The 24890-nt window shown below is 48.7% G+C and overlaps 1 protein-coding gene across 2 annotated transcripts in view; it reads right to left on the bottom strand.

The window, feature by feature from the left end:
* RNF126 (ring finger protein 126) overlaps window positions 1-24630 on the bottom strand; it is a 32233-nt gene extending 7603 nt beyond the window's left edge. Inside the window, exons 1-9 of one of the 2 annotated variants that reach the window (XM_048830957.2) lie at window positions 24444-24626; window positions 16188-16246; window positions 13965-14028; window positions 13192-13436; window positions 12344-12412; window positions 12184-12253; window positions 10891-10984; window positions 8591-8706; window positions 7114-8342 (exon numbers count right to left, since the gene is read on the bottom strand). In XM_048830957.2, the coding sequence (XP_048686914.1) occupies window positions 8193-8342; window positions 8591-8706; window positions 10891-10984; window positions 12184-12253; window positions 12344-12412; window positions 13192-13436; window positions 13965-14028; window positions 16188-16246; window positions 24444-24518 (942 nt within the window). In that variant the 5' untranslated portion in view covers window positions 24519-24626 and the 3' untranslated portion in view covers window positions 7114-8192. Of the gene's footprint in view, window positions 1-7113; window positions 8343-8590; window positions 8707-10890; window positions 10985-12183; window positions 12254-12343; window positions 12413-13191; window positions 13437-13964; window positions 14029-16187; window positions 16247-24443 lie in introns of those variants that run through there. The other variant, XM_048830958.2, reaches the window with a different exon arrangement.
* Window positions 24631-24890: the final 260 nt, after the last annotated feature.

Below are 24890 nucleotides of genomic sequence, written 5' to 3' on the forward strand. Positions count from 1 at the left end.
GCTCAAAGAAGGGCACAGGCCCAAATAGGCATGAGCTCACTTTGCCCTAGGACATTGGATCCTGATGCAGCCCAGTAAAGGGATCAAGGCGATGGGGCCTTTTGACCCTCTATAGGGCGGCTCTGACTCATCGCCGAGATCCTCAGGATTCATGACCACCATTGGGCATCCTCAGTAAGGACCTAACTAGGTCAGCACTGAGCACGGCCAGATTTGGTCCAGATGATGAGCTGGTCCCAGCTGTCAGAGTAGGGTAGAAGGGGAAAGAAGCAGGATAAACAGATGTGACCTCCCGCTGGTCCCATTAATATGGGTACCACCTCCCCCATCCACAGGCAATGAGCCAAGAGAAAGTGAAAGCCATGGCTCCATTTAAGCTCATCAAACAGCAGGAGACACCCTCAGGGAAGGGTCCTCAGGAGACTGAAGTAGCCAGAGAGACTGGGCAGAGATAAGATAGGGAGTGAGTTCAGGGTCCGCTCACAGCCAAACACGTCCCAGGAGGCCAGGGCAAGGGCAGGGCCCCAGATACAAGAACAGCCCCACGAGCTCATCAATGGTACTCCAGGGCCATCTCACTTCATAGCACTGATAACGCTCCCAGAACCTGCTTGGATTTCATACTCCTCCCCGTTTCCTCCACAGATAAGGACAATCAGAGGGAAGCAAAGGGCTCCCAGGTGCTGAGAGGACTGTGCTCTTGGCCTGCGTTCACCAGGTTACAGCCCAGCCTGCAATCCCTGCCGCAATGAAAGCAAGACACCCGTGCTTCCTTCTACGCATCACTACGCTAGGAGTCACCCTGCTGCTACCATCTGTATTTGGGAGGAAATTCCCTTCTCTGGACATCAGCAGCACGAACTGGGGTAGTGACTGGATTTCCTAACCGTCGCCACCCCCCAGACCAAGCTCTGCCGGAAGAGAAACTTCTCACCCAAGGCCTCCGTGCCAGAGCAGCAGCAGACTCTGCCCATCCGGTTGGGCTGTCTGGTTAGGCCTAGGGGAAGCCAACAAGGTAGGTCTGAAGCCAGGTGGAGAAAGGCAACGATGGGTTCCAATTGCTAGGAAGCAGCGGTTCAAAGTCGATCTCTGTGTGCACACGCCTTGTAACTGCGAACGGCGCGTGGGTGCCACCACTAATGGACGAGCTCAGCTCTGTTACTACTCTCCAGCAGGAGCCTGCCCCCTGCGGAGTCCAGCACGCTCCCATTCATAAGGCCACCCAATCACTTGGGAGTCTCAGCATCTTCAGCATGAGGAAAACATGTTGCTTATGCGCCCAGCATTACAGAACTACTTGGAAGGTGGGCTGCAGACCGGTGGACTCCGGCTGTGACCATGTTGAGGCAAGGAACTGTGATTCAACAGCCCTGTCAGGGATCATAATCTGTGATACAGGAACATTGACGTGGCCCATCTAGGATCAGGACCAGATGGTGCTAGGTGCTGTACATTGAGTGCGAGCTCTTTGGGAAAGGGATGCCAATCTAGAGAGGACAAAGGAGGGGAAACTGAGGCACAGAGTGAGGAGAGTGACTTGCCGAAGGGCACACAGGGGTCAGTTGCTGAGCCAGGAGTAGAACCCAGATCTCCTGACTCCCAGGTCAGAGCCAGTACACCACACCGCTGCTCCAGCCTGACCAAGGAATTCCTATCTTAGGTGTATAGTACACAGGCTCCCCTCTGATCTCGGGAGGCACAGGGCCTCTCTCAGATGCAGCAGAGAGACTTGCTCCTTTGTGCTGGTACACGAACTGGCCTATCTTCATTTTACTGCTGCCAGCTTCTCACACCGGGGCATGGGGCTGTGCCCAGGACATCAAAGGCTCCACTGTGGAATCAAGTAACTGCAGCTGCCTGATCCTAATCACTGTGCTTCCCCTCCTGGAGCAGGAAGAGGAGGAGGGAAAACCCCTTGCTATTTAGTAGGAATCCAAGTCAAGCTCCACAGAGTAGCCCAGTTTCTCAGTAACTAAATGAGGCTAGTGGACTCAAGCCACCCCATCAGACTGGGACAGCAGCTTCCCTACTACAGCAGCATCCTCTTACAGAGCAGGAAAGGTCACCTGTGATCCCATGCGGAGCACAGGGCTCCTGATCTCACCCGCTAAGAGACAGTTCAGGAGATCTCAGCTGCAGGAGAAATCTATTTGCCCCCACTTCCCATCTCAGGGTTTAATGCTGGAGCGCGGTTCTGGTCAGAAAAGCACACGCAAGGCTTCCCTCTCCATGAAACCCAGAGCAACACACAGCGGGATGGAAGCTTTAGATTTTATTAGTTGGTTACATCCCCTAGTCATGGGCATTTATGTTGCCCAGCAGGGACTCCAGCCTCCAACCAAAAACAATTCCAGGAAGTGCCTCATTTTGCACCTCAACCAGTTCAAGGCATGCAGGCGTGCTGGTTTGAGCTACTTCTATAGCCCCCTTACTGAGCACTCAAGAGTAATCTGACCTCCATCCACCTAAGGCATCACCTCCCAACACCCTTCTGAGGTAGGACAGTGCTATTATCTCCAGCTTACAGAGGCTGGGAGATCAAGGCCCAGATCCCAAACCTTTAAGGCTCTGAGCCCAAATGACTTGCCCAAGGTGTGTGGCACAGCAGGGAATCGAACCCTGGTATCCAGAATCTAAGTCTCTTACTTTAGCCAGAGTCATCCTTCATGTGTCTGAAGGCAGCTCGGTCCTTAAAGGGGCACAGGCTACAGCACTGACTCCAGTTTCCTTTGAAGGAAACAACTGGGTGAATGTAGCGACCTTGACGATGGCTGGAACCAGACATAGCACAAGCACGGCAGCGTCCCACACAGGGCTCTGGCAGTGCACGGTTCTGCAACACCCTTGCTGAGCCAGATTCTGGGAATCAAAACTGCACGGTCATTTGGTAACATCAGATGTGCACGGTGACTGGAGCGGAAACCACCAGACTTGTTTGCTTTGTCACCAAACCAGATTTAGAACAGGTCTGTGCTCAGGGGAAAAGCTCATGCATTAACCCCATGGTGCCTTCTGCTAAAGGGAATCAGGTCTCACACCACCACCGTTAGCCACAAGGGGCTGAGGTTCAACAGCTGGCGAGGAAACTCTTGGAAGCCTTCTGGCAGTTTGAGAGACTGTGTTTTAGAAACATGAATGAATTAAGCCACCCTATGTGGAGTGGATTGTTTTACAAGTGGGAAGACACAGCAAAGGTGTTCAAGGTCTCAGTCGATGGCAGAGTTGGGTATAGAACCTACCTCTGTCTCCCAGACCTGTGTTTTAATGATGAGATAAATGCTTTCTTCTGTCCATCCTGGGTCTAAACCCACTCATCCTCAGAAGCAAGATCAATGAGCTGAGAGAGCTGGCCCTCAAGCAAGGCAGCCCTGGTGACAAAATTCCAGCCTCACCCTCCAGCTCAGGACGTTCCAAACAAGCCACCGACCCTGATGCAACGTCTCGAAGATACCAGCCTTTTGAAAGATCAAAGGAACTTTCTGACACTTGTCCACTTGGTGAGCATGACAGGAGAAACATTCCAGCACTGCTGCTCAGGTGTAGTAGCTCCCCTGGGCTTCGCTGGATTAGACCCTGCTGTGAATCCCAGACACGCTTTCGGTGGCCATGCGCTGCACTCACAGTTGGGCTTTTTCTCCCAACGTTTTAGCAGCTCCATCCGCTAGCAAAATGGTCTAGTTTTCCTTCCGAAACCGTTTAAGAAGAGGTGCTAGACAAACCTTAAGATCCATCCAAGGGAGGATGGATCTTAAGACACAGACCTGTGCTTAAGGGTTTCCTTAGACTTCCAGCAGCCTCAACAGCACAGCTGAACTAGGATGGACCAATGCCCTGCACATGACAGAACATAAAGAACTGGAGGGAACGAATATCCTTCTGGACAGATTTTCAGCACTGATTTTCTTAAGGACTCAGCAGCATCCCCACTGAGAACATCTGACCACTTGCCGAGGTGGGAGCAGAACTCTTTGGAAAACCTCATCCTTAACGGGAAGGGGTTATGCTGCCATGATTTAACTCTCTGGGAGACATAGGGTTCCCACTCCTGATCTGAGGCTTTGGGTACTACCACAACCATCACCGCTGTGTGTTTAAAACAGCCCCTGGGTTTTCATGGCACTGGTCCCTCCTTTATGTCAGTAACAACCTCGAAGTTGCGCATTCTCCACAAAGCAGGGCTAGAACCATCTTGCCCCAATGCATCTTTAACAAATCTATAAAAGGCAACACATGGTGCACAAGGCACCTCTGCGAGCATTTCAAGACAGATGCCGTTGAAAGTCGTGGAGGTGTTGGCACGAGCCTCTAAAGGGGATACCCGGAATACCATACCTCCCTTCCCACCCGGAGCTGTCAAGCTAACATGAAAACAGGGCAAAAGATTTTCAACAGCACAAGGCAACCGAGAAGTGAGACAAGAGGGTTTGAAGTGTGTGGCAATCCAAGTGACCCAGCTGGCGTGTAACAGCCAGTTTGTTTTATGAAGTGTCACTGGAACAGAAAGTACAGCTGCAGGATTACTCAAGTCATCCTACCAGCCTCTCCCATGGCTCCACTTCACACACTAGACTGTCAACGTGGGCCCAGCAGCCAGTCTACCAGCTCCTCCCACTCTCCACAGTGCACATGGCTTCCTGGTTGCATTCTCAACCTTTCAGAGCACAGCCGAGCTTCTGCCCTTGAATCCTAAAAACAGGGACTGCCCTAAAAGCCAACTAGCAATGGGGCCTTAGGACAACAAGTCAATTTAGAGGAGTCACCAGTATCGTAGCCTGGCAACATTAAGCAATGGGGAACCGGTGGGACACAGGGAAACTCCAGATGAAGCAGAACATACCCCAAGAGTCTGGGTAGAGGAGCACTGGAGCAGTCAGGGAAGGGTCCATAGGTTGATTTTGCCAGGAGATCCAAAGACTCAGAGCTCAGATAGTTAGGTTTTGGTTCTCATTGCGTTTGCCCCAATGGAAATACACTATGGCGGGGATATATGGAAGGCAGTCAATTTTATATGGATCGCCCTAATCACAACGGGGCACACTTTGGCCTTTGTCACTACACATCCTATAGCAATGGTGTCAAACATACAGCCACGGGCCAGCATGGTACATTTATGTGGCCCACATGGCTCATCTGGAGTCTAAACTTTCATTTTATAAAAAGGTTTCTAGCCCGCCGGTTACGAAGATAACCTTCCAAATGTGCACCAAGTGCAGCTGAGGCAGCGGTCTCTGCCTGAGTCTGCAGCAAGCCTGAAACAATGAGATAGGTACGTACTCCCTTGCTTGCCATTAACCTTGCTGGGGCGATAACGCACATGACCAACGACACTTTAGATGGCAAGGTGAGCTATTTCTGGTTTTAGCAGACGGAAGGGGGGCAAGGGAAGGGGAGCTGGATCCACCAGTGGGAGACTGGAAGTTACTGCAAGGGAGGGAAAAGAGGTGACAGACTGGAAGAGAAATGGAGAAAGGCGGCTGGAAGAGGAAGAAAGGCCACTGGTCTTAACCAGGAGCATATTTCCCTTCTTAGCACAATGTCAAGGACTAAAAAAAAAGTTTTGTTACGACATAAAGGCCAGATCCTCTCCTTGACCTTTGTGCAAACCTCCCAATGAGCCCCGTGGTAGCTCTGCTGTGGAGCGAAGAGAGTGCAGAGTCCTAAAATTTACATCCTGAGCCACAGACCTTAACTAAAGGTATAAGCCAGGCCCCCTTGGCCCCCATGTCAGACTAAAAGCCTTCACATGAAGGCTAGGTTAGCTGGGTCAATACATGACCGGGCTGACTGCCATGAGACACCTGGGAAAGGAACAGGAGACAGCTTGCGGTTGTAACATGTAACCCAGAGCACCACTTTAGAGGGGAAGAATGACGAATGGTTTTCCCCCCAATCATCTTTTCAGCTCTCAGAACATTTTAGCTTTGCCGCAACCAGATTGTTTGACACCTCTGGGTCTGTTGCTCCACCTGCCAGCAACACACAGAACTGCAACTGTGAGTTTGCAGGGTATGACAGATTCTTCCTGTTAAAAACTCACATTACTTGAGGCTAGTCCACACTACAAAAGCTTTGGGCAAAGTCCCCTAGGGGAGATGCAGCTTATGCTAGCAAAAGGAGTTCTTCTGCCTGTGGAGTTAAACCATCTCCCCGAATGATATTATCTATACTAGCAAGAGTCCCTTTTGCAGTATAAGAGGTGTCTACACAAAGGGTTTTGCTGGCAAAGCCGTGAGTTACGGGGGTGATTTTTTCCCCCTCACACTCCTGACATAGCTACATTGGTAAAATCTGTCAACCTGGACTTGGAGAGGAGAGAATGCTCATGCACCTTGCCACACGGACCCGCCCTGGAGGAAAAGGATCGCTCTACAGCAGACTCCTTACCTATCTTCCTGCCCACGTACACTTCTATGAAGGCCTTCAACACACATTACATATCTCACCACCATGGATCTCGGCTAAGACTTCAGAATTCCTTCTACGGCCAGACTATGTCAGTGTGGCCAGCTTTCAAGAGAAGATTTTTTTTTTTTTTTTTTGAGAATCCTCCACTTGACGCCAGAAGTAAGCTTCTGCCTCTCACCCTGAAGACACATCATACAGCATCTTCTATGGTCCGACAGCATGACTTCCCACCTAGCTCCCTGCTGACTGTGCAGCCTCAGAGCTCAGTTGGATCCACACACCCATGGTGCTTCTTTGGGGTCTTCCATGGGATCAGTTGCTTCACTTAATCCTCCAGCTACAGCTTGTGTCACAGCCTCCCCTTTACATGGGGCAGGTCCCTCTTTCCAGCAGGCAGGCCTGGAAAACCCCCAACTACACAGGTTCCTACTATAGATGCCTTCAGAATCATACCATCCGCCGCTGAAGCTGAAGTTTTAAAGTGATCAGAATAGTAAATGAATAGGTCCTGCCCACAACCCATGAAAACATAACTTTGAGCATACCTGCTCTGACTTCCTCTCTCCAGAGAGAATCAGTTTATTAAAAAAGCTCATACCAAATCAAAACCTGCCCCCCAGCCCCTGAACAGTAGGACAAAAGTTTCCCCCCCACTACCCTCCCCCCATCAAACCAACTCTTGCAAGGAAACTGATTCACAAGCTCCTGGAGATTTTTAAAGCAGCTGTATTTTGAAGTAGCTTTGAAATACATTTTTTTCCAAGCGTCACTTGCTCTGTATTTTATCTGATCACGATGGCATTCGGCTGGTCCTCGCTCTGGGTACAATTTCAGTCCTGCAGCCAACATTCTGCATCCAGGGTGAGAGAAGGGCAGGACTGCGGGGGGTGGCAGGGGGGGTAGAAATACAGAAATTGAACAAAGATGCTGCAAGTTTCTATCCCACAGCCGACAGCGCTTGATGATTTGCAGGCTGGCAATGTACACGGGTGCTGGTCAGTAGGAACCTAGTGCTAAAGAAGTCACTGTGTACCAGCACACTGGGAGGGAAGGAGGGCACAATGATCTCAGCACAGACTGGCCAGCCACTGGGAAGGTATCGTACAGCACTCAGACGAGCTTACCCTGTATTTATCCACAAATCATGCATAACTTCTTGTTGAGCTGAAACGTCCATTTATTTAACAGCAGTAATAATTTAAAATTATAAAAACCCTTTCTGTGTTGAATATGAGAAGGGTGAAGTTATAAAGAAAACAAAAAGGGACTGTGGTAGGGGAAGGCAGGATAGCTCGGTCTATTCCGTGAGTTCATATTTTCTGTGGCAACTCCCTGACCCTCACTCGCCCTCCCCACCTGGAGATCCTCGGCGCAAACTGGATTTTGTTACACTGTCATTTTAAAGGTTTAAAACTTCAAAGCATAAGGGATGGAGGAGCGGGGCGTGGGGAGAGAATATAAAGAGCAGAATCTCAAAACCATACAAACCACCTTCCCCCAGCTGGAGTTGCAGACAATAGCTCAGCACCTTGGGTTTCCAATCTGTGAAGCTTAACGGTCTTTCACAGCAGTTTTAAGAGTCCGCATGGCGACGCGATGAATTCAGAGATCTTCCCCCCACTGGAGAGCCGGAGGTGTCTCGTCTCTGAAGAACCAGGGGCCTCGTGAGGGAATTTCTGGGTTTTGGTTTCCCCCCTTGCTCCGCTCCGGAAGGCCCTTAGTTGTTTACGTTGGCTAGGGAGGAAGGACTATGGACAGGGCACGCAGGATTGGGGCTGGACTAGGATTCATGAATTGTTTGATGAGTTTTCATTACTTGGTGAGCTGGAGGAGGAGGAGGAAGATGACGAGGAGAAATTCATCCCTGTGAGTCCTGGGGGATTCGTGGCAGTGTTTTGTCCACTTAAACTTTTCCGGCACACGGGGCATGTGTCGTGCTTTGGAGATTTAAAAAAAAAAAAAAAAAAGCCAGGAGAGAAAGGATTAGACATAGGACACGGGAACAGTGCAAGTAACAGCCAGTCATGCTACTGCCTACCTCCTTCTTCAGAGGCAAAAGGCTGCTCATGCTCTGGCATCAGCAGGATATAGAAATATTTACCAATGGGAACAGTATAATGGAACGTGTCCAGAGTATATAATATTCCCCTTGCATCAAAGGGATCCGGGCGCTGGTGTAACTAACCTGTTCCAGCCAGGGGACTATACAGCCATTGTGGAATAGATGATTGCAGGGTAATTGCCGGACATTTTCACCAAGTGTGTAATCCTCTTTACATACAGGACACTCGAGCCCGGACCCTACAAGGCACAAAACCACAAAGCGAGGAATAAAGAGGGCTGACTGGGTATTATTCATTCATCGCTTGGGAGCGGAATGAGCGCTGGCTTCCCCAGCCAGTTCAGAAATTGGTTCAGAGCTGTCCAGCTTTGAAAACTCACCAGGGACGTGCTCCAGCTTATCTGACTGACTCTTTATTCCTGCCTTAGGTCATCTGGCAACTGGCCTTTCACAGTCTCCCCAGCACTGGGGAGAAAGCTACTGCCTCCAGAGCTTCTGTCACTTGGGATAGCTGCCTGTATCTCTCCACCTTATTCCCAAATTCCTCTCCTTCCTTACCTATATTTTCTCTCTTACTCCCTTCCTCAACATGCTGCTGCCAGTGTATCATATGTAGGCTTGGAAGGATTCGATTTTTATTTTTAAATGTCAATGTCACCATACACACAAACCCACAAAAAAATATTTCCGTCAATCATCAAACAATCATCAAAATTGACACACTGGTAAAGAAAGAAAAAGGCAGTTTGAGAACCTATTAGAATTTGAGTTATGGAACTTCACCTTGTATATTTTGACAGGCGAGGTCGACAATTTGTATTTTAACAATTATAAAGCTAACTTTGAGTCTCAACAAATACCGTCATTAAAGAAGTACTGACCGATCCCTCCCATCATTCCCCACCATTGTGAAAACGGAAATCAAAAAACTGAAAAAAAATTGCTTAAAGATAAACACTGATCGTATAAAAAATAAAAATCAAAGTCTGCCAAGCCTAATTCTATATGAACCCTAACAGATTCAAATCTCTCTTCCTGTAAGCCAGTCTGTCCGGCATTTTATTATGCACGGCTATGACGGCCAGCACACACTATTCGCTGCTCCCAAGAGATTTTTACATGCAGTGGCTGCATCAGCACTGATAGTTTCAGGAGAATTTCACACTGCTGCAGCCCCACCAGGTGCATTTTTACCACGGTGTCATCTAATGCTGCTTATAGCCCATCTAGAAGACACAGCGGCAGAGGCTGGCAACCTGACCAGAACCTGACTCCAGGTGTCAGATCAGACTTGAAAAGAACTTGATGCTCTCAGACTCTGGTTTGGACTCTGAGGAAGCAAGGGAAGGATCCGGTTCCCTGACCCCAGAGCTCAGTGGAGGTGGCAGCAGCTGGCTGAAGGAGTCGGCGGACAGCTGCGCAGCTCTGCGCACTTCTCCCAAACAGGAAGCCAGGCAGCACCAGGATGCAGAGAGGAGGCTTGGAATGCACCAGGAGCCCACATGCGCTGCTGTGCAGGTAGGGGTGGGAGACACACACCACAGTACAGCAGACGTGGGATGATGGTGGCTTAGCCAGGCAGGTGGGCTGGATTCTGTCCCTGTCCTGCCTGCCTGCCAGGAAACCCCGTGGCCAAAGGCGCGGGGGCTGTATGAAACCGCTGCCAGACAGCCGCGCTCCCTGCAGGGGCATGCCTTGGACTGGGCTCCCCAGTCCTGTAGGAAGGAGCCCCAGCAGAGTGCGACGTGTCACGTACCGTTTGCACCCAGCAGTGGCATGGCTAGAACCTCCCGGGGGGTGAGTGGAGTGTGGGGGTGGAGACCAGAGAGCGTAGTCTGGCACAGCGAGGGTGGGGGCAGCAGTGTGAGCGAGAGCCTTGCTACCTGAAACGAAGCCGATGGGATGCACCCAACTAAAGCATCAGGTTTGGGTCAGGTACGAAAACAACTCAACAGGTTCGGTCTGGGCTTTAAAATGAGGCCTGAGCAGATCTCTAGGTAGTGGGAACCATGCTGCCAGCTGTTCTACACCACCAGTCCTATGCTGCAGTGCCACTGGGTGTGAGATTCCCCTAAAAGGCGACAATGCCCAGGAGATAGTAAAGACCTCTCATTTCCAAGACAGGCTGCAGACTTGGGAGACTGAGACAGTCGGCCAATTTCTGTGCTGGCTCCAATCTTTATACGTCTCTAGCTACATTAGCTTTTAAAGATGGGGCAGTTAACGGCCTACTGCAAACTTATCAGCGTTACAGTACTTCTGTTCAGGCAGGAGTAGGAGAGAGCTGTGCCTAGTTCTGCCTCCGGAATTCTTTTGCCCTATGATAGATTACTCGCCAACATGAAAATTCCAAGGGAAAAACCACATGAAAGCTCTGCAAAGCTCTTCATTGGACTCCTCGGTGAAGGAGGCAGGGGACGTACCTACGTGTTCCTCTGTTATCTGAACGGTGGGGAGCGCTTGGATCTTCTCTTTGTCTGCTGGAGGCGGCCCAGTGTTTTCAAATTGATTTAATAACTGAAAGACAAAACGCCATATGGTATAGGACAACGACACTGGCTGGATGGGACATAGGATTTGTTAGGCCAAGGTATTGAGCCATTTAACCGTGTCCTGTCACCTGTATCCCGCCTTTACTGCTTGCTAACTCCTGATGCTTCAAATATTAATTCCCCACCACGGACCTGGGCAACTTTGCAGAGCTGCATCGAGGAGAAAGATTCCCCCTGACCTCTGAATGGACCAGCTGACACCCCTCAGCACAAAATTTAACATATGTATTGATGGCGGAGACCACAAGTCTTGAACCCTGGTCCACAGGGCTCTTAGGAGCTAGTAAGTTCCAACCTGCCACCCAGGGATCTGCTACCAGTTGCCAGAATAGAAGCCCCTGGCAAAGGACTCCAGTCCTGGAATCTGATTGGTTCACAACTTCTATACAAACCCAGCACAGGAACAGGGAGTTGTGCCTGCAGCTGGGATCTCCCTACTTTGGGCTGCTTCCTAGTTCCAGATTCCTGCTCCAACCACTAGGTCTGACCGCCCATGCCCCAGTCAGGACAATTGGTCTTAGAACTCTCCAGCAGTGAATTCCACTTGCCAAACATATGCTAAAGGAATTATTTCCTCTTAATTTAATGGATGCCTTTGTTATCGGACACCATGAGGAATACCAGGAGCAGAATCAAGCGTGGTCCCCCTCTTCTACCTCCCTAAACCACCAACAGCCATAAAACAGGTTGTCAGCTTGCGGCAGACAGGACAACATGCTTGTCTTTTGGAACCACAGCCAAGCCCTGACTGAAACATGTTTCTGTTCATACTGTTCCCTCTAGGCGCAGAGCTTGTGTTTTCAAATACATTGCTTCCTTTAAGAAACCGTTACTGAAAGGATAAGCCACTGCAGGGGGAAGTAAACAGAGCCCTCCTCCTTGTGCATTTCAAGACACATGAATCATGAAAACAAAAGACATTTTCCCTGGCAATGGAGTGCAAACCTGAGCACCTCTTGTAGCTACTTTTACACACATTGACTCAACTCTAGGTTTTGGAGACGTACTGGACTGCGAGTCCCTACTAACCAAGACAGATGTCAGTGCTATCCCTCTATGGAAGGGAGAAGGGTAGATTCTTAGAGAAAGGGTTCCACCCCAGTACCAACCACTGCACATGAGCATCCCCCAGTGGCAGAGGCATAGAACAGGTGCCAGGTTTACCTGTGTAATAATTGCATCCAAGCCATTGGCACCCCAGGCATAGTCCATTGGATTCGAATGCAAGACTCCCCTTTAAGAATAAAGACAACAGGGTTTTAGTCTCCACTGGGGCTGCACACAACCAGACCTTTAGGTAGAGTAGCCCGTAACTCCAACTCACCAAGGGCCTAGTCCTAGGTTTGGTATTGTCGTAGGTGCAATAATGCCGTTGACCAGCTGCTGTATGATTCTGAAAGACAGCAAAATCAAGATCAAAGAAGAACTAGGATCCACTAAATCCCACAAACGGCCCTGAAGTCCAGAGTGGGTCGGAAATACTGTGGTACCATCAGGGGGAACGAAAGGTAAGATGCAGTATCCGGTTTAAAGTGCAACTGCATCCTAGTGACTACTTATTTCTTGCCACAGGAAGAAGTCAAAGGATTTTATTCAGAGAGGACCATTTTTCTACACAAAGGTGGGAAGTGGACAGTGTCTCTGGGATGCACTTAGAGAAAAGTCAATCCACTCTAGCATAGGCCTGGGAGGTAGCATCATTTCCAGCTGCTGACTGTAAGGAGTGGAGAAATTCACCAGTGATCGGACACATCAGCTGGTTTTCATGCTGCTTTGCCCACAAGTGACCATGCTCAAGGAAAAGAATCAGGGCAGACAGATGCTTACTCAGTCTAGGGCATCTTTTAGTTAAAAGCTCCCAGGCATATTCCCTTCTTTGCGGTATGATCTATTGTAGAGTACAGGTAAACCAGGGCCAGCAAGTCAGTTTCACTCAAGATACAGGCTGGATAAGGGTTCTATTCCAGCTGAAATGTAATCTCCCAAAAGCAGCTGTTTGCATAGGAAGTAAGGCATCTGTGAAGGAGAATAACTCCATGTAGGAAGTGTTTAATAAGGGACTAGTCCTCGAGAATGGATAACACAAACAAATGTTATGGTTCTCAGCTAAACCACCTTAAAAAGAAAAGCAAGCCCTGGGCACTGAGCAGAGCATTAGAAAGCACTTCTCACCCTTCTAGCGTTGGGACTCCCTCGTGCCTGCCAGCGGCACGCCGTGCAGTGAGACGGGCTCGGGGCTGCCTTGCACCATATCTGTGCCGAGACTGGTGTTCTCTCTCCCGCCGGTTCTCGGAGTCCCTGTTGTCTTCAGATTGGCCACTGGACCCAAAGGCAGGAAACTCAAAGCTGTCATCAAAAATCCCAAAGGCAAACTGGCCATAGCCCTGTGGCAAGGTGAATAAGTGCTGATCCACGTTCTGTAGCGAAGAGAATTCAAGGCAGGTTGGTCACAAGGAGAGACCTTTTACTTCTACTAACAAAGGCCTCTGACGAGACAAAGCCAGACTCTGCAGACAGCTCCAGCATCAGAGCTGAGGGCTCTGTGCTGAGCAGAGGCTCTGCAATGAGCAGACAGCATCAGCTGAAATTAGACTTAGGAAATAACCATTATTTTTCCGATACCATTGTGTGGCAACGGAGGCTAACTGCTGACTCTTTAAACGGTGACCCTGGCATGCCCAGATAAACAGTTCAATATACCACAGCATGGCTCCTCCTAACAAAAACGGGATATGGGGGAAACTCAGCTATCCTCGGAGAAGAATGCCAGGCTATTTAGAGAGTTCTAGAAGCAGCGCTTGGATGATATTTACCTTCAAACTTTGGCAGAATCCAGGGGGACAATATAAAATGATATCCCTGCAGAAATATTCAGATTCAATGGCAAGGAAAAAAAACAAAACCAACAAGAATCTAGTAGGGGATGGGGAGTGGCTATTACTCACCTCGAATGGATGCCTGCTCTGATCGCTGGTCGATGCGGAAGAGCTGGAACCATTCTCAGCATTCCTGAGAAGAGCGAACAGCATTGGTTAGCCTCAGGAATGCGGACTCGCGACGGCGCAGGGTAGGTGGAAACCAAGGGATGGGATCTTGGTAGGGGCAGACGTCATACCACTTTACGAGTTGTGCAAAACCATTTCACAGGCAACACATTTTCTCATCAGCTGCCGTTTTCCACCACAATCACTCCTGTAATTTTTCTTCTTGCTGTCCCTTACCTCCCTGAACATTCAGACCTTCCCCCCCGCCCCCTCTTGCTGATCACTTCGTGCGCATCTCATGAAGCTGCAGAACAGTAACTTTGCTAGGGAAGACCCACCTGTTACATCAGCCAAGCATTCTCTACCCATTCCACCCCTAGGCAACTCAGCTACGTTCTCCGGAGCACCATGAGGGTAAGGTTTAGGATGCCAACACGACAACGATGCAAACATGCTTAATGCTGCTGTTGGAAACCCACTCATCAGAACCAGTCCTCTTTTTTGCACTGCAAAATCACATGACCAGTCAGAGAATGAGAGTTAGCAAATGATTACAAGAGAATACATAGCGCTATGCTTTCAAAAAGCCGTATGAGCGTTACTCCTCATGGCTCATGTGCGTGCTAAATGTTATCTTGGTTTTACAGCAGAGTAAACGGAGGTTCAGAACACCTGAGTGACTCTGCCAATGTCACAGCAAGTCACTCTCAAAGCTAGGATTAGCTAGGCATGATTTCTAGCTCCATCTACCAGACAATGCTGCCTTTCAGGATGGAGCTATACCTCTTCATGGGTTTAGAAAACCTACTGCAATCCAAAGGAATAACTAACGAACACTTGATACAGTTGATGTATGCAGAGACTTGTTTGTTCTTAAACGTGTAAGTAAGTGGACTTCTTTAACATCTTGTCACCTTGCACTGTTTAAATCTCAAGGCCACTCTCTCTGCAAGTCAAGACCAAGAATCACATTACGTGTGACCTGCACTGGCAAACACACCATTACAGCCAAAACAGGTCAGCGTGTCCACACATTAAAGCATTTTTTGCAAGGCAAAAAACCACATCCTGATCACATTCTGTATAACTGTGTGTATCACTGCTTCCTGCTGTGTGTATGGATAATAGTGGATGTTTCTTCACAATGCCCTTTGAGACATCATATGCTCTCTCAGATTTTGGGGGGCGGAGGGGAGCTACCCCCGATTAACCCACAGCTAGGTGCTACTGTCTACATAGCAGAAAAACTGTTAGAAATCAGAAAAGGAGTACTTGTGGCACCTTAGAGACTAACCAATTTATTTGAGCATGAGCTTTCGTGAGCTGTAGCTCACGAAAGCTCATGCTCAAATAAATTGGTTAGTCTCTAAGGTGCCACAAGTACTCCTTTTCTTTTTGCGAATAGAGACTAACACGGCTGTTCCTCTGAAACCTGTTAGAAATCAGATACTGTCATGCTTACTATTTCATTTAAATTAATATGTATATTTTGGCAGTGCTTAAGGACCAACCAAGACCAGGGCACGATTGTGCAAGGCACCCTGCAACACAGAACAGTAGACGGTCCTGCCCTGAAGAGCTTACAAACTAACTAGACAAGACAGACGCAGGGTGGGGGAAGGGGTTGAACATACAAGCAGAGTAAACAATGTGATGGCAGCAAATGGGATTTAAGTTGCATGGTGGGTTTTTTGGTTTTTTTTTTGGGGGGGGGGTTAGTTAGCAGGGGATCAGTTAAAAGGAAAGGAAAGAAAAGGGCAGGGGGATGAAGGGTCAAGGCATGGGAGAAAAGAAGTATGGAGTGAAGCTAAGATGAAAAGACTGTGGGGAAGAGAGGGGTTTGGAGCAAGCAGCCCATCAGCACAGGGCAGAGAAAGTCCAGTCAAGACTGCAGAAAGTTCTCTGAATGGTCCACGGGTCACTAGCCAGGATATCAGGCTTCTAATCATCATGGTTGGGAAACATGTTGACTTATTTGTGGACACAGACTGTGAGAGTTAAGTATGTACTTGGAAAAACCAAGTAGCTGGGCCCCCAAGGTTTTCATTGAGAAAAGCCAAATATCATTAGAGGTTGTCCAACTGGTCCCCTTAGTTTGTAATATCTCCCACCCCAGGAAAAGGAAACAGAACAGAGAAGATCCCAAGTTAATGCTCACAGTATCCTTCAGGAACAGCACATTACCTGGGCTCCTCAGGAAGTTCTTCAATAAAACCAGATTCACACCTTGGGCAAATATAATCCTATAGAAGAGAAAAACTACATGAGAAACGCAGGTGCTAGAAAATAGTTACAGATAGTATCTTCCATATGGAGAAAAACCCTGCGTTCCATTCTCCAGGATGAATTTTCCAGCTAGCCAACAGGAATAAGGCACAGAAACCCTGACTCTGTGCACTCAGAATAATACTCTATAAACTAAGAGGTGAAGTCAGGCAGTGCACCACTTCCCAAAGTCCACCATGCTTTAAGTACCAAAAAATTCACGGTTTCGAGTCACTCTGGCAACAAGCAGGAGCTCTAAGTCCTGGAGAAGGAGGAAGCCACCTTTATGGATTAGATACGGTAGGACACATAGCACTGCAGCCCTATGTAACACTGGGCTCAAATTATTCACATTTAAGGGGACTAACTAGAAATTGGTCTCAGTTCATGCAGGCCACACCAACTTTCACCATGAGGACCAACATGTAACAATACGTGAAGTTAACAACTCCAGAGAAAATTCCAAACTTTACAGCCTCACTCTTACTATCCTTCCCCAGGAACAGCAGGATTAACTACAAATGTAATAGGCAGCCTTTCTACCTCACACTTTCCAGAGCATTCTTTAGTTACTGATGGCAACTGAGATTTCAGGAATCCTGGCTGGACTTATTCTGTGCCTTTTATGACTGAAGACTACAAATCCCAGAATTCCATGCTTGTTTCTCACCCTTTTGTAAAAAGAATCTCTACTTAACAGACTCATGGGATACAGACACATGGCTACACCCTTCTTCTGTCTCCACACTGTATTACATAAACCAGTTTTAAATGCTGCATAAAACCATTTCAGGCATAAGTCTCCTTAGTCAGTGTGAACAGGGCACAACTGTTATCAAATCATGTTTTAAAAGCATTCTATTATGCAGAGATTAGATTATAGACCACAGGAAGTCAAGTAGTCTTTATAACAGTTTTAAAACCATTAGTGTATGCCTTCACCAATGTTCCCTCTAATTTTTTAGATCCATGTATGGAATGAATTTTGTTATGTCCACCAATATGGAGGTGCTGTGTGGCGACAATGGGGCTGAGGCGTTTGGAGTGCGGGAGGGGGCTCAGGGCTGGGGCAGAGGGGTGATGGCTTCAGCTGCGGGTGTGGGCTCTGGGTTGGGGCAGAGGATGAGGGGTTCAGGGTGTGGGAGGGGGTTCAGGACTGGGGCAGAGGGTTGGGGTGCAGGGGGTGAGGGCTTCAAATAGGAGGGTGGCTCTGGGGTGGGGCTGGGGATGAGGGGTTTGGGGTGCAGGCTGTCGCGGGAGGAGCGGGGGAGAGAGGACTCCCCCCACTAGCCCTCTCTTACCACAGCAGCCCAGGGGAGAGGTTCCTCTCCCCACCTGCGTGGCCCTTGATAGCCTGCCGCACAGCCATGTGGCTGCACAGCTTAGAGGGAACTTAGGCCTTCATCACACTGGCCAGACAAACTTAAGCCTGAGTCTGTTTGGAGCATGGTTTAAAGGTGGTTCAGATAACACTGGTTAACCCCCCGCACAGACAGAGCATTAGATGGATCTTGATGTAGTCACCGGCGAAGTGAAAGCAAAACCACTGGATTTCCTGGCAAGGCAGCATGCATACGTGTTGATTTTCAAATGGCTTCTAGAGGACAAACCGTCAGAATGAAAGAGAAACAATGTGGAGTTACAGTTACTGCCAATTATAATGTCAAGAAGAACGAAGAGGAAAGCAATACCTAACAAGATCTGGGATTTTTCACCACACAGAGTAAGTCTACACTGCAATTAGACAACCCAGCTGACTCAGGCATGCGGGGCTGGGGCTGAGAGACTGTTTAATTGCGGTGTAGACATTGGGTCTCTGGCTGCAGCCCTGAGCTCTGGGACCCTCCCACCTCACAGGGTCCTAGAGCCCAAGCTTCAGCCAGAACCCAGATGTCTACACCGCAATTTAGAAGCCTCACAGACCCAGCCAGCTGGCATGGGCCCGCCATGGGTTTTTAATCCCAGTGTAGCTATACCAGTGGAGGCTTCAAGGAGACATAAGGAGGTCATTCTGCAACACAAACACTAAAATAACCTCCCACACTGCACGCTCATTAGAGAAAGCTCTTTCGGTCTACTTCTATTGCGCCCAATTTAAGATGGGATCGTTTATAAAGCTCAAACAGACTGCATGTTCAGAATCAGGATTCCTTCTCAGAGTAACGGATTCCTTCTCTGCACACCTGCTTTTCTTGTTTATTCCCAGCTTTAGCAAAGCATTTATGTTTAATGACTGTTGATAATTTGACAGCCCCTTTGAGACAGAAGAAACTCAAAGGGCTTAAAATTATATGAAGGAATCGTTTGTCAGTATAATGAGCCCCCACAAATAACTGCACACAACAATGCTATACAATACAGTGCAGCTGAAGAGAGGAAGTGAAGTGTACCACGCCCAATTTGAACCAAACACGACACTTAGGGCAGGCAAAATATAAATGACCAAAGTGGAATTTGCTAATTCCACTGATATTGATAGCTGGCTTACCTGAGTTTATCTTTTTAAAAATGCAGATGCTGGTTCCCCTACCACTTTTACTTTCGGGATTGTCACACCCACTAGAACATAAGGCATGTCTACATTAACCCGCAGCCTTAACTAAGGTGGTATGAATAGCAGTGAGTGCTGTGCTATAATTCCCATGTGGACACTGCAGGCATGAACTTAAAGGTGCCAAGTCCAAGAGGACTAAGTTAGTGTGAACTCACGATCTTTATGTTTACACCCAAAGTGCCCACACAGGGGGAGTTACAGCATAGCACTTTGGTGCGCACTGCTATTCACACCCCTTTAGTCCAAACTGTGGGACAGTGTAGTCAAGCCCAAAGATATTCCACCTAGGAGCCGAGCTACCCGATTCCCAAAAGGAACAGGATGCAAGTGGCCTGTGTTCACCCTGCTAAGAAGTTTGTGATCCCTCCCCGAGCCATGGGAAAAAAACAAAACAAAACAAAAACACATTGTAAGACCCTAGCTATGCACAGCAAAACCCAAAATCCATTTAATGTTGTCTCTATGCAAGAGAATAAGGAATCAGCAAGACACCACCCATCTGTAGGGACTGTCAGTGAATACCACTTAAACACAGCTGCCTCCTCTCCCACACTGAACTCTCTTTAGATTTGCAATCATGTTTCTATAAAATACCCACAATTTGTATTTCAAACGTGTTCCTACCTCACCCAAATGCCTCCCAGGGAGTTGGTCAACAGCACACAGGGGCAGGAATGTACAAAAAGCTGGATCAGTCTCTGACTTTGAAATAGACGTCAGCCAATTTACTCAATTTCCATCAATGCCCCATTCGGATAAGAATTTACAAAACCAATCTATTGCTTTCCACACTCAGCACCATGAGCCTGATCAAGAGAAGCAAGTGATTTGCTCCTCTCAGCTTTCCTATTAGAGGGATATAATTTTGACAACAGGCAGTTCTGAATACAGCAATCAGCAAATTCTTTTGCAGCTGGAACAGCACAATTGCCAAAGTTTACTGCTTTTCAAACTGTTAGACTCTTTCCTTTTGTAACACATGCAGTGCCAGTTCCACTCTGGCAACTTAGTTTGCTGTCAATAAGAGTGGCCTTCCTAATTTGGACCTCTGAAACAACCAGCTTCTTGAGCATCAACCGAACCTGGATTTTCAGCACTGAGCTATGTTAGGAGACAGACAACTGTTGCATTCACCACCAAAAGGATTGCTCCAATAGTTATAGGAAACCCAACTTTGCATATTACGCAAGGCTAGTGACCAATATATCTGGCAGGAAGGGTTTTTTTTTTTGCAGGGGGAGGGGGGGAACCACCAACAAATTCCCTATCCACCCTCTCAAAGCTCAAGAGTATTTAGCAGGAGCTTATCAGTCTTTTAGCTCTTAAAATGTATATAAACTTAAAATATAAATCCAGTTCTTTCATCCCACTGAAGAATGGATCAGCTATACAAAGGTTCACTTCACCCACTGCTCAAGTGCAGGTATCCCAGAAGTGAAACAGCAGGTGTTTAAAAGAACGCAGCAACATAACATTGCAGGAAGAACTGTAGGTAGGTAGACTAATTAAGCTGGAATCTGGCCAAGAAATTTGTCTTCAGCATGTTTTGAAAAGCACTATGGAATCTCTAATGGGACTAAAGATTAAAGGCCTCAGTTTTATGTATTTCAGAAAGGGTACTTCCAGTTGCTGACTCAGAAAAATGAGCGCAACCAGCTGCATCACCACACTGGATTTCCTCAAAGTCTTCCATTCAAGCAACAACCTGCCTTGTCCTTGGTTAGTTTATGAACCAGTACTTGACATAAGTCCAAGGTGGCATATCTAGAAAACCTTGCTATACACATTCTTTCCTGATTTTAAAACAGCCAGAAAAGTTTTCATCAAAACAGCTAGTGAATTGAGGAGTTATCTGGAGAGCTGGATGCTCAGATTAAAGGCTGTGGGCTAAACTTGCTTTAACAAAAATGTTAACCTCCCAGTTCAACAGTAGTTTGTCAAAATATCAGGGGACTCCTTGCGGTCAACCAGGAAAGAAAATGACATCCAGTTAGTGAGTCTGAAGCTGTGGTTAAAAATGTCCGTTACAACATAATCAGACTAGAAAATAAAACGTGGTGTTTGATAGTCACACCTAAAAAAACCTCCTCCATATAAAGCGTTAACCGGGTATATTCAGACACACCACACTTGGAGAATCAAGCATCAGGGTGCACCGGAAGGTTTTAACAGCTGTAGCTCACGAAAGCTCATGCTCAAATAAATTGGTTAGTCTCTAAGGTGCCACAAGTACTCCTTTTCTTTTTGCGAATACAGACTAACACGGCTGTTCCTCTGAAACCTGTTTACAACTATTATGTCCTGAGGAACATCCATAATGCTGGTATTTATGTTAAAGCTAAACCAGATACATACTGAGATGGGGGAAGAGTATTTACCAAACAAAAATAAATAGCAACAAAACGAGTATTTTTGTAATTATTTAGGGGGGTTAAAAAACATCAGGAAAAGGCAGAATCTTTTCACACCAAGCATCACAGCAGTGCTACAGTAGCAGATGATCAGCAACTGATTTAAAGGAGATGTTTTCATTTGACAACCTTCTCAGCAGCCTGTTACAATTACTAGACAATCATTGAACTAATCTAGACCCCCTCAAAACACAAATTGTAAACTTTCCCCTAGTTCATTTTAAGATAAACAGACAGTCCTCTGCACAATCTGCTGGTACTAGGTGTAAAGTCTGACACGAAGAGATAGCTTGCCGTGGTGGAGTAGCCATGTTGGTCCCAGGATATGAGAGGGACAAGGTGGGCAAGGGAATATCTTTTATGGGACCAGGTTCTATTGGTGGAGGGCACAAGTTTTCAAGCTACACAGAGCTCTTCATCAGGTCTGTGGCAGAAAGAGAGACTTGTGTATCTCAAAGCCTTGTATACTTCACCAAGGCTATGTATACACTAGAGAGCTTAGAGCAGCGGACTGTCCCAATGCAGGTGCACCGCTGTAATATCTCTCGTGTAGTTGCTGTGTGAAGATGGGACAGAGCTCTCCTGTCAGTGTAATTAAACCACCCCCAAAGAAAGGCAGGAGAAGCTCTTCGGCCGACATAGCACTCTTCACACCGGTGCTTCTGTTGGTGAAACTTCTGTCACTCAGAAGGGTGGGTTTTTTCCACACTCCTGAACGACATAAGTTATACTGTACTGACAAATGCGGTAGTGTAGATATAGCCTAACAGAAGATAGATTTTTGGTAGGATTCTGCAACTCAGACTTTACAGCTGGGAGTTTCAAAGAGACCCAAGGGAGTTAGGCATCCAATTCCCATTGCATTCCAATAAGAACTGAACACCTAACTTCCTTTTGCTCCTTCCAAAACTCCAGTCAAAGGGTGGGGTAAAAGCTCACTTTATCACTGTATAAAATGCTATATAGATTTGAACTCTCAGAAGGATGATTTGACAAAGGAGTCCAGCACAACCAACCAACCAGTCACAGGCCTGTGAATTACTCTAGTAAAGAGACCGACTGACAGCAGCACACATTTACAATATATAGTGAAGCTCTGGGTTGATTTTTAAAGATGAATTAAACTGGATTATTTGTGCACACAATTTAAAAAGACTTCCCTAGAAGTAATACAACTCTGAGAAGCCTCATGTTCTAGTGGCTAGAGTAGGGAAGTGGGTTCTAATTCCAACCTTGGCACTGATGTTTTTATGACTGTGGGTAAGTTTCTTAATCTGTTTGAGGGCTCAATTTCCCCAGTAATACAGGATTAATATTTAGCACCATGTCTATAGGGCCCTGAGATAATCAGCTGCTAAGCACTCTACTAAAATGTCAAGTATTCTATCGGGAACTCACTACCAAGTTCATGGCACAACTTGAGTTTTCACTGTACACCAGATCAGCAAATGAATTTCACTAAAGATAGAAATTCTATTGCAAATAATTTCCTGGCACAATGTTAAGAGTTTCAGAACAAATAAAGGCTCAGCATCAAGGGAAAGGCTCATTAACTTCCAAAAACAAACTTGATGTGCTGATGACATTTGGCAACTCATTAATAGAACACATCTTGGCCAGATTTCCTACAAGTCATGGTCAAACATGTTGCTTTATCAAAGTCACTTTCATGCCAATAATCAGCACTTCTTTCTCACCATTATGGGGGGAGGGTGTTTCTCTCCTAACAAGTAAAGATGCATGGGCATTTTAGTTGGAGCTCGAAGCACATAGTTAAAGCACTACAGTGAGTGTAAGAAACACTCCTGCACTGGTCAGTGAAATTACTGTGTTTGCCTCACAGTTGCCCATTTCTAGATTCCAAAGCATTACTTTCTCTAACGGTTACACTCAGCTTGTTTTCACTGACTGTTAATAGGGAATCTTCCTGATAACTGGAAGAACTCTATCGCACCCCCTAGTTTGTTTGTTTTTTTTTTTTTTTTTGGGGGGGGGGGTTCTGGTGCACATAGAGTAGAAAGCATGCAGCTTTAATTTGGAAGAATGTCACTTAGAACCTCTCCCTCTACCTAAATGAAGGCAGTGAGGCAAGAAGAACCCAGAGGCATGGATGGGTGCCAGGAGACACCTTCTCTGGGTATCTGTTGTAGGCAGCCTTGGGGTGTGGGCATCTTTTGATCAAACATTCTGCCGTATAAGTTACCTTGAAACATTTAAAGTCACCCTCCTAGTCAAGTTGTCCCAGTTCGAAAGCCTGGGGGAAGGGTGCGTGGGAACAGCCACCACCTTGCAGTTTGTCAGCAGGGTCCCACCCTTCCCCACCACCCCAGAACATGGTAGGGGAAGAGGGAGAAAATCCTCTTCACCCTCCTGTTCCCAACCCAAGAGTCTCCAATACACTTTGCTATCTTCCAACTTAGGAACAGCAAGGGGATGCCCAGCAAGCTAGAACCCCTCCCCCCCCCAGCACAGAGCCCATCACCCTCCCAAATGGGCTTCCCCAAACCCCGCCCAGTACAACCCCCCCTTCCCCTCCAGCCTAGGGGATCCTTTTACATCCCTTCCCCGACCCCTCCAATCCCAGCTCCCCTCTTCTTTTAGCTCCCTTCTCTGCCCCCCACTACTCGCCATGGCCCCAGTCTTATCACTCACCGTCCCCAGCCCACTGCTCTCCCATGCCTCAACCCCGCCCCCCCCCAGCCCACTGCTCTCCCATGCCTCAACCCCGCCCCCCCCCCGGCCGGCCGCCCCCCCCCGCCCCATGCCTCACCGCCCCCCCCGCCCCGGCCGCCCCCCCCGCCCCATGCCTCACCGCCCTCCCCGCCCCGGCCGCCCCCCCCGCCCCATGCCTCACCGCCCCCCCCGCCCCGGCCGCCCCCCCCGCCCCATGCCTCACCGCCCTCCCCGCCCCGGCCGCCCCCCCCGCCCCATGCCTCACCGCCCTCCCCGCCCCGGCCGCCCCCCCCGCCCCATGCCTCAACTCCCCCACACCCGACCCGGCCGGCCGCCTCCCCCCGACCCATGCCTCACCCCCCACCCGACCCGACCGCCCCATGCCTCACCCCCCAAACCGGCCCGGCCCGGCCCGGCCCGGCCCGGCCCCCCCCGCTCATCCCTCGCCTGGCCCGGGCCCCCCCCCTCCTCCTCCTCCTCCTCCTCCTCACCAACTGCCCGGCTCCCCCCCAGCTCAGGCCGCGGCGCCCTCCTCACCGGCAGGCGCGGAGCGATCTCGGCCGCGCAGCAGTGGCAGAAATACCGTCCCGGCTGCGGGGAAGCCTCCGCCATCTTCCCCCCCGACACCACGCCGCCCCGCCCGGCCGGGGGCGACGCACGGCGCGGCTACGGCGGCCGAGCGGGCACGAAAGGTGCTCGCGGTGGGACTGGCGGAAACGCGGACTGGGACGGGGCGGAGCCTCTGCGACTCCTGAGGAGGGCGGGGGCCTCTGGGAGCCCACAGGGAGGGGGCGGGGCCTCTTTGCCTGGAGGGGTGGGGCCTTGAGTCGCCTCAGGGGAGAGGGTGGAGGTGGGGCGGAGGGAACTACTGGAGGGCATAGCCACGCCCCACGGGGGGAGGGTTCCTGAGGAAGTGGGGGGGGCTAAAGCATTTTGGGAGGAGGAGCTAATTGGTCTTCTGAGGAGAGGGGGAAGAGCAGGAGG

The sequence above is a fragment of the Caretta caretta genome, chromosome 25 (genome assembly GCF_965140235.1).
Source record: "Caretta caretta isolate rCarCar2 chromosome 25, rCarCar1.hap1, whole genome shotgun sequence".
In the NCBI taxonomy this organism is placed as follows: domain Eukaryota; kingdom Metazoa; phylum Chordata; order Testudines; family Cheloniidae; genus Caretta; species Caretta caretta.